At 41.9% G+C, this 12,760-nt stretch overlaps 1 protein-coding gene across 4 annotated transcripts in view; it reads right to left on the bottom strand.

The window, feature by feature from the left end:
* The window catches only part of IL16 (interleukin 16), a 79,690-nt gene that overhangs the window by 15,966 nt on the left and 50,964 nt on the right, over positions 1–12,760 (bottom strand). For all 4 annotated transcript variants that reach the window (XM_029575084.1, XM_029575082.1, XM_029575085.1 and 1 more), the window contains 3 exons: positions 9,880–10,018; positions 4,396–5,503; positions 2,532–2,703 (listed from right to left, as the gene is read on the bottom strand). In XM_029575084.1, the coding sequence (XP_029430944.1) occupies positions 2,532–2,703; positions 4,396–5,503; positions 9,880–10,018 (1,419 nt within the window). The remainder of the gene's footprint in view (positions 1–2,531; positions 2,704–4,395; positions 5,504–9,879; positions 10,019–12,760) is intronic.

Here is a 12,760-nt window from a genome sequence, read left to right on the forward strand (position 1 = left end):
GACTTTGCACCTGTTCTCAAAGGGAAAGCACTCGCGTGCTTAAGGAGAAAATACCTGTGGAGATTGGTCCCAGCTTTTTCTGTGGGGGTGTTTTCCAAATTCAACCAAATATAGTACACGCATTGTAATCCCCGCACTAACACCACCATTCTCCCCTCCCCCCCCCCCCCCCCGCACTAACACCACCATTCTCCCCCCCCCCCCCCACTAACACCACCATTCTCCTCTCCCCCCGAGAACACTTCTACTAAATGCGGGTAAAGCTGCGTGTGCTGTGGCACCACACATAGACCTTTTGCATGCATACGGGATGGGTGGTTTTGAAAGATCCCCTTCCCACAGCTTTGCATATTGCCCTCGTTGTAAACGAAAGCTTGACACAAAACCACAGCGGTTCTATTTGTATGCTGCAAAACATACAAGTTAGCCGAGGTTTCTAAAATGCAAACACAGGAAGTAGGCAGAACTGCGAACAGACTGTGTAGTGGCAAGCAAGTGGCACGTGTTTTATAGCCGGGGCATGTATAAATCTCAGAACAGCTCATGGCTCTCATTTCCAGTTTTAGGATACAACCAATTATCACTTAAGTATTTTACAGGCAAGGGAAAAATGTTAAAATGGACTTTTATGGCAACAGAAAATATTTTCTCTAGTCAGGGCTCTGTAGGAAGGAGCTGGAGGTCCAGCCAGTTGCGGGCAGCTGATCAGCATTAGGCTGCCGGTCACATTGAGGTGGTTAGAACTAGCTTTCCACCTGATCTGAAGCCAAACTCTCATCCCTAGCTCATTCTGTACTGACCTGGTGAAAGCGGTGCATCTCTCGAAGGCCTGGTAGGCGCACACGTGCCACGTAAGTCCAATGAAAAGGTATCACCTGCAGCTTGTTTGCTGACCTTTTGTTTCTCTGTTTGCAAGTGGACTAACACTGCCTTCTTACAGACACAGGGCATGATTCTTTAAGGCTTTTCCCATTCTATATCTACAGGAAACAGGCCCAGATAAATTCAGGCCCTTTGCAACCCTGTCACTAGAGTTTCTGTTCAGAATTTTAAAAGCATACTGTCTGGTTTTCATTAGATATATTTGCATAGATGTGTGGGCCTAGCTACTGAGTATTTTTCCCATAGGCACAAACTGAGAAAAAAAAAAAATTAGTATCTGAGGCCTTTGGTCTAAGGACCAGATTCAGTTGAAACCCAGGCCTGTTTATAGGACTCGCATGCCTTAGATTTGAGAAGCGGTGCATCAGGTCATACTGAGTCCCTCTTAGGGAGGGAGCGGGATCTTCAGAATTCTTAATATTTATATAAACTCAAATATTCTTACATAACATAACATGCCATACTGAGTCAGACTGAGGGTCCATCAGGCCCAGCATCCTGTCTCCAACAGTGCCCAATCCAGGTCACAAACGCCTGGCAGGATCCCAGGGACAAGCAGTGCCCAAGTCCCTCTAAATAATGGTTTATGGACTTTTCCACCAGGAACTTGTTCGAACCGTTTTTTGTTTTTTTTTATAACCCAGTTATGCTAACAGCCTCTTTCTCATTTCATAAATTGAATTTAGTGGGAGACACATTGTGCCGAGCTACAGTGTCAACGACAAAAAAATAACTGCGCAAGCTGCCCACTCAGGGGTCATTCTGTAACAGCCTGCATGCATTTTCCCTCAAAGATTGTGAGCCCTCTGGGGATAGGGAAATACCTACAAGTACCTGAACGTAAACCGATGTGATATCTCGGATCGAATGTCGGCAAATAAATAAATAAATAAATAGAGGTGCATGACTCACACCAGTCTTCAAAGGGAGGGGCAATACTTTCTCTGTGACAGTGACTCCCCCCACCAAAACTACTCAGACAAGCTTTCACCCACTAATTTGTACGCAGACCTTTTTTGAGGTATTTTGTGTGCATCCTTTTGAAATGCAAACCCCCCCTCCCTGGTCATGCCTGCCCTCACTGTGGGCAAACCTGAATGCACACGCAGGACACACGATTTCAGCCGCGTATTGGACGGGCAGTTTTATGACGAGCCAGTTCCGTGGGCAGAGGGACCGTTCAAACCACAGAAATGCCTTTGAAACTTTCCATCCCCTGAGGGCCATTTTCAAACGCCATTTTCACCTGTGCAAACGGCTCTTCCTTCAGGTAAAAGGCTTATCTGAAAATTGATCGCCCCCTGTGTGCGGGTAACAGGGCTCGCAGGGATAAATGGCGAGCACGCGTTTACTCTCGGGAAAGGGAGGTGGAATCAGAGGTGGGGATCAGGGAGGCAGCCAGGTATGCAATTCAGCGTTTTCAAAATCCCGTGCATTATTTTTCAGGAGAAAAGCAACTGCACAAACAAAAAGGGAGGTGCCAATCTCTGTGAGGTTCCTCCCTCCCCCCTGACAATTTTCACAGGGAAAATGAATGCAAAACCTGCGAGTTGAGGACGAGGGAGGGTACCTGGGAACTTTGTAACAATCTGCGTAGGTTCTGAAGCTCCGACCCCCAACGCGGTCCTACCCCCTTGCCCAGCACCCACCTTTAGAGTCTCTTCATCCAGAGCCTTCACTTCCTCTAGAAGCTTCTCTAACTCTTCAGGGGGAAGCAGAGAGATTACCGACTGACCAGATGCACCGGAGGACTGCTCACGCCGGTCTTCATCGAGCCCTTCCTCTGCGGGACCTACGCTATATTCCCTCAGTTTGGAAAGGCTGTAAGGAAGCAGGAAGGCAGAGTTAGCAACATCTACCCGGAAATGAAAGCACTAAAAACTACCAAAACCATGAACCGGGTCTCCAGCGGGAATCACACAGACCTCCCGCTCACACCCCCATGTGACAAGGGCAGTCTGTTTAGAATGGAGACCATCATACGCGTTCGTAGTATCAAGTGCTTATCTCCCTTATAATCATCGGCCTCTTCCTGAAAGATTCTTTGAATGTTTCTGCTACAATAAAACAACTCACTAAACTCTTCTTATCTCAATAGTCCCTTCTTAATGCTGCATGCTATTGCTGATACATTTGTACAATTCAGGATAGTACAAGGAAAGAATCGCCTATCATCAGGAATGAAACCCTTGGTTCTTATTTGTTTCCATTCTCTGATGATTTCCTTCTCATAGGCTCTGATTCATTAAGCTTTTTTTTTTTTCTTTTCACCCATTGATAGAGGACAAAAGCTTTAGTGAATCAGGCCCAGAGCTGGATATTTCGTTTGTAGTCTCCCTGGTCTTGACTGCTTCAGGCAATTCTTTCTGTAAGCACGATGCATGCAAACTTGAGATTTGTATGATGTGTTTTCACTGTGGGTAAAAGATTGACCTTAATTGAGGAACTGGGCAACTGCAACCTTTTAAGTTACAGGCAGATGCAGAAACGCTGCCTGAAGGTGTTGCTACTGAAGAGAAAATCGGCGCCGTACAAATAAGCAATTTTATGGGAGTTATATCATACAAGAAGTGATACCCGCATCTCTCTCAGGTTATTTGATGCCTTCTCACAGGACCTGATTAGACTAGAGATGGTAATTCTGATTACTGTTCCTGAGGGAACAGTTACATCCCAAGGTCTACGATGAAAATGTTGTCCCCAGTCCATTATACACCTGTGTTGAGAATTAAATGCTAAACAGTCAGTGTAAATGTGTGCAGGTACTAGTTTTTACCCAAAGATTTTGCAGTCATTTCCAGAAAGAACTCCTGACCTTTTGGTTTAAAAAATTATCCCAGTAAAACCTACCTGCACACGTTTACACCTGCTAAAACATGTGGGCTAGCTTCCCTGGTGGAACTTTACAACCCAAACTATTTACAATTCAAAAGGTAATGAGCAGAAGTCCAGTCCCTGCCCAGACCCCGCCCTCGGATTGCTTTTCCAATAGGCGTGGAAAAATATGCGCAGGCACGGCGTCCGCACCTAATTCCCCCTCCCCCGCCTATCGGGCGGAAGGTTCTAAAAGATGCTATTTATTTGGGTAAAGCACGCCTTTTAACAATGACCATCCCTACCTCACGCACCCATCTTGATTCAGGACACAGAAGTCTTGCATGTGGATACGTGGGAGACCATTTTATAAAGAGCCCATGGAAAGGAAAGCAGAGGCTAATCAGAACCACTCTGGGGCTCTCATGCACACATCATAGCTATAGCAATATCACTAAGAAAATAAATTTTGACAGTAAGAAAGAGATCCATGTCCATGTGGCCCATATCTCCATGCCCTAAATGATAACATGTCCAATTGACACCAAAGCTAGTGGTAGTCTTCTAGTGATCTGTAATAGCTACAGTATATCTGTACATTAAACACCCTGATTCATCCATGATTTTCAGCATTAAATATTGCACTAGACAGTAGACAAATCCGACTTAACCACGCGTGCACAAAATTACGCAACTTACTTAACAGAAAAGCCTGTGTCCAAATGTTGTCCTTCGGGGGTGGGAGATGCAGGTGGGACTTCTTGTTCTGTGCAGGACTCGGGAGGCTCTGTTGACGAGCTCCATGGGCTGTCATTGCAAAAAGATGCTGCAGGAGACTGAGGAAGAGAAAGCAGGGATTTCATGAGAGCAAATGAAACTTGGTTACTGATGGAGTAGATTTTGCTGTACTTTTCATTAGTTGTTTTCATCAGCTCCACAGACTGGGTAGTGCTTAGGGGAAAACTTCTTGTTCTCTGGCTCAGAGTCTTGACTACTGGAAGTTCAAGTGACTGTGAGTGCAGTGAAGCTGAAGGCAGTTCATCACTTGTGCTGCTGCTCCTTCTTGGAGTGGAGAAGACAGTCTGTTGCTGTGAGGAAATCGATTCTGGATGCTTTGTGGCTGAAGCCAGAGTAAGGTCTGATTGACGTTGGATGTCTTCGGCCTCATGACATTCCATGTTAACAGTAATCTCACTTAACTGGATAATTGATTCTGGTCCTCTGCTACAATTCAATTTTTCTGCTGTAGGCACAGATAGCTTAGGAGTAAGTCTTCTGCTCCCTTTCTCCAGTGATGGAGGTGTGCTGAAGGTCTCAAAGGAACTTATCTTTTCCTTTATCGATGAAGTTCGCGTTGACACATGAGGGAAATCAGAACCCTGTTTTCTGCTTGAACCTGTGCGTTGTGCACTTACGTTTCTATCTACAAACATTTTCGTATTTGTATTTCCACTTTTTGACATCATAAGGCTCTGGTGAAACCAAGCTGGCTTTGGTGCCACTGGAGGACCCTTCTTCAGGCTGGCAGCATCATCTGAGCTGTACGTTTTTGAAAGAATGACGTTGGCTTCCAATATCTGCCTTTGTGGAGCTACATCTGGGCAATTAAGGGTTTGCATTTGTTCGTTTGTGTTGATGTTGGATTCTAATGCCAGCTGGTTGTTGTCATCACCCATCGTGGGACTGAACAGGTTTTTTATGCAGTCCGAAATTCTGACCCAAGGGTCTTCTGCGGTAGTTTCAGGACTGTAATCAACCTTTGCTTGTCTTCTAAGCAACGGCTTCTGAGTTCTTGGAATACGATTTCCTGAATGACAAAAACAATATTTATCACAAGCTGGATCGCAAACAGAACTGAATTTTTCTGTGATGTAACCTAACCCAAGCTACTTTCTATTTTTACAAATACATTTATGGTTTACACATGTATTTCAAACATATGTGAGGGACTGTAGAATAACAGTGAGCTCGTCCTGTGCTGATGACAGCCAACATTAATCGAACCTTTCTCTGGCTGCAGGCTCAAAGTGTCCAGAATTGAATTTCTCACTGCAACAGACAGTCCCGTAGCCCCCACATAGATTTGAAATGCAGTCTTTTTGAGTTTCAGTTCTCCTTTTACTTTCCCTCTTATGAATTTGAAATGCAAGTCTGACTCATGATATAGTTCGCCCTAAATGCCTTTAAAACTCAACTGGGGATGGATTTGAAAGTAAAGGTGAGGAAAAGCCAAGCAAAAACCGCACTGTACTTTCTCCTCTCTGAAGTTTCTTTGCCTTAGCTTCCAAACATGCGCGGAGAGCTAACGCCTCTGCCCTGTATATCCGCTACAGTAGGCTAAATTTGCAGGGACTTTGCTGTTGACAGCAAATTTCTCGATCAGTTTTAGAAAGGCCAGATCAGAAAAATCAGAGCTGCTTATTAAAAATTAATTACTGGGGTTCTACTTTCTGTAGGTCATTTGGTGGGTTTCTCCTCTTCCTCCACCTCTCTAGCTTTTTTGCAAGCACAGGAGGCGGAAGGGCTGCGGAAGTGAAAGGAGAGAGAGAGCAAGATCTACTGTGGCCTATTTAAATCAGATTCCCTTTTTTTTCACTTATGAAAAAGATGTTCTGGTGTTTTCTAAACCTAGTAAGATAAAGGCGCGAAGTGTAGAAAACCCCCTGTAAAGCTGAATTTTTTTAGCAAATAAATTAGGAAAAAAAATCAAGACAAATAGAAAACAATGTACAAATTAAAAGCAAAATTGCGCCTTTATGAAAAAGACATTTGGGGTTTATAAACCAGGAAGAAAGATTTGTTCCTACTGGGAAAACCCCTGTAAATTAAATTTCTATAGCAAAAGTATGAGATTCCTGCGTTAACCCCCAGATCATACCTGACAGCAAAGGAAATTAGAAATAAAAAATACAGAAAAAATAAAAAGTAATAAACAAATAAGGGCAGAATGTGTTGCATGGTAAGCAGCATCACCATAATCAATCTAAAAATACCAAGTTGCATTTTGCAGGGAATATTTTGCACTTCTTTGATAAAGCCAGGTAGGTAGCACTTCTTTTCTCTACAATTAAGACCATAAAGTGCTAAGATTGTTTTTTAGTCACCAAGACATAGCTTTGAGCATAAGGAACTAACAGGGTCATTTATCAAGTTGCGTTAGGGCCTTACCGCAGGTGCTAGGACCCTAGTGCCCACGATAACACATGCAATAAATAACGCATGGCGAGATTCATATGCAAATTTAAAAAATTTAGTCAAAAGGGAGGAGTTTATGAAATGAGGGGTGTTTAATGTGGTGTACAGTATTGCATGATTTAATGCCGGAAATAGCTACAACTCTTTTCTGGGCATTATACTTGAAATGGGATTTGCGATATTTATCAGAGAGAGAGAGAGAGGGAGCACCTCTGGGGAGGTGCACATATTAGTCAACTTTTTATACCACTGTAAGAGGGGCCATTCTGAACACGGGTGAGGTTTTGGGGGGCACAGTCAGAGGTACGAACTGCATCAGTGAAGATTTTATGTGATTTGGATTGAGGAAAGGGACAAAAAGATGAGATTTGTGTAATACTCTTGACCTAGCTTGATAGCAGCTAGGTAGAGAGTGCATCAAGCGAGAGTACATTGTACAAATCTCATCTTTGTTTACCTTTTATCACTCCAAATCACATAAAATCTTCACTGATGTCTACTGTGATGTTCGTACCTTTGACTGTCCATATAAAACTACCCCCAAAAACCTTACGCTGAGTTATTAGTTGCCCCTCTTACAGTGGAATAAATAGTTTACTTATATGAGAGCCTTATAAAGAATCTCTCTCTCTCTCCTCTCCCCCCCCCCCCCCCCCAAATGCAATAAAAAATATATCATAGGTGCTTAGCTATATGATGTGTTAAAATAGCACATATTGCAGTATCTGGAAAATTACCCTAACCACTAAAGATGGCACTGGCCATCCATTGCTCCTACCATGTGACAGGGGCCGGCCAATGGCACCGATAGCCCCCGTCACATGATAAGGGCCACTGGCGCCATTTTGTTTACTGGCAGCCAACGGCCCGAGAGCGGGAGATCGCTCCCGGGACCCCTGCTGGACCACCAGGGACTTTAGGCAAGTTTTGGGGAAGTCGGGAGGGTGGGGGGTTGTAAATAATTAGATCTAAAGGGTCGGGGTGGGGGGGGGTTTCGGCTCGGGACAGCTGAAAAACAAAAATGTCTGGGCTGCGGGAAACAACATTTTTTAAGATGGCGCCAGCCGTCCATTGCTCCTACCATGTGACAGGGGCCAGCCAATGGCACCGATAGCCCCTGTCACATGATAAGGGCAAAGTGCCACCGGCACCATTTTGTTTACTGGAAGCCAACGGCCTGAGAGCGGGAGATCGCTCCCGGAACCCCCGCTGGACCACCAGGGACTTTAGGCAAGTTTTTGGGGGGGTCAGGAGGGTGGGGGATTGTAAATAATTAGATCTAAAGGGTCGGGGTGGGTTTGGGGTGTTTTTTCTGTGTGCCCTTTCTCCTCCCCCCCAAATGATGAAAATTTCATGGGGTTTCCTATCATTTTCGGGGACCCCGAAAATGATAGGAATGATGAAATGAATAGGATGAAAATGACGTATGATATTTTCATCCATCAAAAAAATAATGCACATCCCTACTAACCACACCCCTTTGTTTTTCAATTGCAGGTACTATTCTCACGAAATTTATAGCAAAATGATGAATATAGGTCTACAAGATCTAAATCCAGTCACTGGTCATAGTGCAAAGTTATTTATTTATTTACTTTAAAACATTTGTTACCCTCCCTTCCTACGTTCAGGGCAGGGTACAGAAAACATGCACATTATTTTAAATACATAAAACAGGTATGACATATTAAAAGAAGACAATGGATCTGCAACATAAAGGCATAAATTAGAATCAGATTTAGGATATGCGACAGAATTGACGTATCATCATGATGCTTAGGCTTTCTGGCATAAGTGTGTTTTTAACACCTTTCTGAAAAATGTGGGCTCTTTAAATTTATCTGGCTAACTTTAGAGGAATATTCAGTATTGCAACTGTACTACTGAGTATAGACAGGCATCTTACAGATAGCTGGATAAGTTTATTCAGCTAACTTTAGGACAGTTTTACGGCATGAGTAGAGTTAGCCGGATATGCTATCTGAGTATCAGAGTTAGTCAGATAACTTGTTTGGCTAACCTAACTCTTCCCAGAAACACCCCCAGAATGCCGCTACATTATCCAGGTAAATTTTAGCTAGATAAGTGCCCAAAATATTCCAAAGTTGGCTTTAGCTGGATAATTTGTGAGGTATCCAGGTAATGCCTTGGAATATGGACCTCTCATTGGACAACTTGGGCATGACCCTTTCTTTGAGCTTATTAAATTAATAAATTCAGTGTTCATGAAGGCCTCACAGCCTTACTGACTGGACTAGGTTTGCTCAAATGTAATAATGGATCACATTTACCAAGTACCAGAAGCATCTTGGTAGAAATGTCAGCCAATCATGATATCACTACTAGGACCCCTATTTAAAAAGACTTGTCCCCAAAAGGCACAGAATGTATGAAAGCTCAGAATGACCCTCACATTTCTATACTTCAAAATGAGGGTGTAGCAGCTGGGTGAATCCTTTCACCAGGATCCTACACACTCTGCTTCCTGCGGAGAGTGTTCATGATCCTGGATATGCCCTGCAGCCCTGGCATGCGACACAGGGGAAGGAAGGAGTTCCATTAGTCAAAGGTAACAGAGTCTCTTGGGAGTCTCTTTCTGCAATATCTTTTCATCTGGGATCCGCATGCAGATCTTTACAATTCAAGCACTTCCAATCAAAGGGAATTGGATTATTTCTCATAAATTGCTTCCATCTCTAAACTCAATAGCACAGAGGTGAAAAAAAAAAAATGAAGAAACAAAGAGCGATATCTTGGTTTTTCACCCATTTACATTGTATTACAGGATCTCCTAGACTGGTTTTCCTATTCAGAGATCTTTAGTATTTTGTGACATGAATGGTTCTATTTTGTATCTTTCTCAATGGTAGGTAATGTCTTAGATGAAATTTAAATCAGTTTTAAAGTCTAGTTGAACCCCATTTCAGAATGAAAAATGTTAAACATTAATTGACATTCCATGTGCAACTAACCAATATGGTTACCTACCTGAGCTTGTCTTCTCTTGTTGGGTTGCCTCTATAGACTCTATAGGCGAGTGTTCTGTGGACGTTAATGCTGAAGAGCTTGCAGAGGTGCTGTGGGCTGCAAATGCTTTATTTTTTTTTAGCAGCAGGCTTCCTGCTTCCTGTTAAACAAACAGGAAGCAGAGACATGTTAAAACATTGCTACACAAGCCACATGAAGAAATGATGTGAAGAAAAACACTTTTCATTCTTTTGTTTCTAACTTAAGCAGAACTGTGTAGCAGTAACCAATCTCTCGAGTCACAGAAAGATATGACAGCCTTTGCCTTAGATGGGATGAAGGAGATTGCTATGTTTGGGGATAAAACGTACGTTCTATCTGTGACAGGACTGCTGAAAACTGGCTTTCACATATTTATCCTTAATACCTGATAAACAAGTCTTTAATTTTCACTCACTCACAGAGTCATTTATCAAATCACGTTAGGGCCTTATCACGGGCGATAATGCCATAACGCATCGTGAGATGCGTATGCAAATTTTTAAAATTTAGTCAAAAGGGAGGAATTTATGAAAATGAGGGGTGTTTCATGTTGCATGCAATAACGTAACACACAATTTATCTACACCTTTTTCTGGGCATTGTGCTCGAAACGGGATTTGCGTTATGGAGCAAGGTGGAGAGAAAGAGAGAGAGAGAGAGAGATCACTTCTGGGGAAACACACATATTAGTCAACTTTTTATACCACTGTAAGAGGAGTCATTCTGAACATGGGGTGAGGTTTTGGTGGTGGCCTAGTTTTTGGGGGGCAGTTTTACATGCACAGTCATCAGTGAAGATTTTATATGATTTGGAGTGATGAAAGGTACACAAATGAGATTTGTACAATGTACTGTCAACCTAGCTCACGCTCTCTCTCTCTCTCCTCAAACTAAAATAGCTATGCAATGCAGTAAAATAGTGCAATCTGGAAAATTACCCTAACCATGCCCTTTTTTATCATGGGAGCTATTCTCATGAAATTTATAGCAAAATGATGAATCTGGGTCTTAGTGTCCAATCTCAACAATTACTCTCTATATATCGACAAATATAATAATTTACAGAACACAGCATCAGAAAAATTTCAGTGTTACTTAAATTTACATCCACTGCCTCTCACCACACAAAGGGCCACAAGCAGTATCCGCAATGAACACTTAAGTTGTCACTCATTTGCCAGTTCTACTAGAGAAATCCTCTTAAATCTTATACACTGATTTTATTATTGTCTCCCAGGATCCACGCACAATCTCTTCCAGCCTTTCTCTACCTAACACAAACAACTCGTTCTCATCTGACGTCAGAGACCTTGGAGCATGGCTAGATAATCATCTAAACCTAAAAAAGTTCGTAAACAATACTACAAAGGACTGCTTTTACAAACTGCAAGTCCTTAAAAAACTTAAACCCCTCCTTCACTTCTCCGACTTCAGGCTAGTACTACAATCCATCATTTTTTCCAAGCTCGACTACTGCAACTCCCTGTTACTAGGTATTCCCGCCAACACTATCAAGCCATTACAGATGGTTCAGAATTCAGCGGCTAGAATTCTAACTAGCACTAACAAAAAAGACCATATCACCCCAATCCTTCGGAGCTTACATTGGCTCCCCATTAAACAAAGGATACTCTATAAGGTACTCACTATCATCCACAAAGCGACAAACAATCTAGCCCCCATCACATTAAGCTCTCAACTCCAACCGCACACTTCCTCCAGACCAATCAGAAGCGCATACAGAGGAACACTGCATGCTCTGCAAATAAAATCATCATTGAGCAAACGAGCGCTATCTTCAGCAGGCCCACACCAGTGGAACACGCTTCCCCCAGATCTTAGAACAGAACCCAGTTATCAAGAATTCAAAAAAAGACTGAAAACTTTTCTCTTCCAACAAGCTTTCCCAGACGCTTAATCTTACTATGACTGACAGACTTCCATCCCTTAACTATGGACACTGTATAAAGTACTACTTTTAAGAATCTGCAACTGGACAATTATCTTTGAGCTCAAAAATTCACTTTATTTCATTTATATATTAGGCATTGCTTATATTTATATTTATTGCTACGTTAAATAGTTATACTTCTTATATAAAATATTATATTTCTTTATTTATTACCAGTTAAAATATTATCACTTTATTTAGCACTATGTTAAATTGTCAACCAGTTATACTGTTCCATATGTTATACGGTTCCATGTAAAGCTCCGCTATCTGTTGAGCAGTTCTTCGTTTTATGTAAACCGGAGTGATTTGTAGTCCCTACTAGAACTTCGGTATATAAAAATTAAAAATAAATAAATAAATAAATAAATAAAATTATATACTATTTATCAAAAGCTTTCAACTAGAAAAAATGTTATCTTTACATATAAAACAATCACAGGGTCCCACTGTCTATAAATTCTCTGCAAAAGGCAGTGGATGTAAATGTAAGTAACACAAATTTTTTTGTGATGCCGTGATCTATAAATTATTATATTTTTTTATATAGAAAGAGAGTGATTGTTGAGATTAGACACTGTGTGAGTGAAAATTAAAGTTCTCTTTGTTTATCAGGTATTAAGGATTCTACCGAGGAGGTTTCTGCTTGGTCATAGTATGTTTCAGATATTTATTATATTAATGCTTTTTTTTTTTTAATTTATCACAACCAAGACACACAATGGAATGTATGCACAGAGGACCCTAATGGAGCCTTCTCTTTTATCCATAATGTAAAGATGTCTATACTTCAAGCTACAGCGTCTCCTACTCATGACTCAAAGTTCAAATTCTAATAGCAAAGAAGGGAATTTCTAGAGAGCAAGATGTCTGTCTACTTGAAAGCATGACTAATGTATGGTATAGAAA

The sequence above is a fragment of the Rhinatrema bivittatum genome, chromosome 13, assembly GCF_901001135.1.
Source record: "Rhinatrema bivittatum chromosome 13, aRhiBiv1.1, whole genome shotgun sequence".
In the NCBI taxonomy this organism is placed as follows: Eukaryota; Metazoa; Chordata; class Amphibia; order Gymnophiona; family Rhinatrematidae; genus Rhinatrema; species Rhinatrema bivittatum.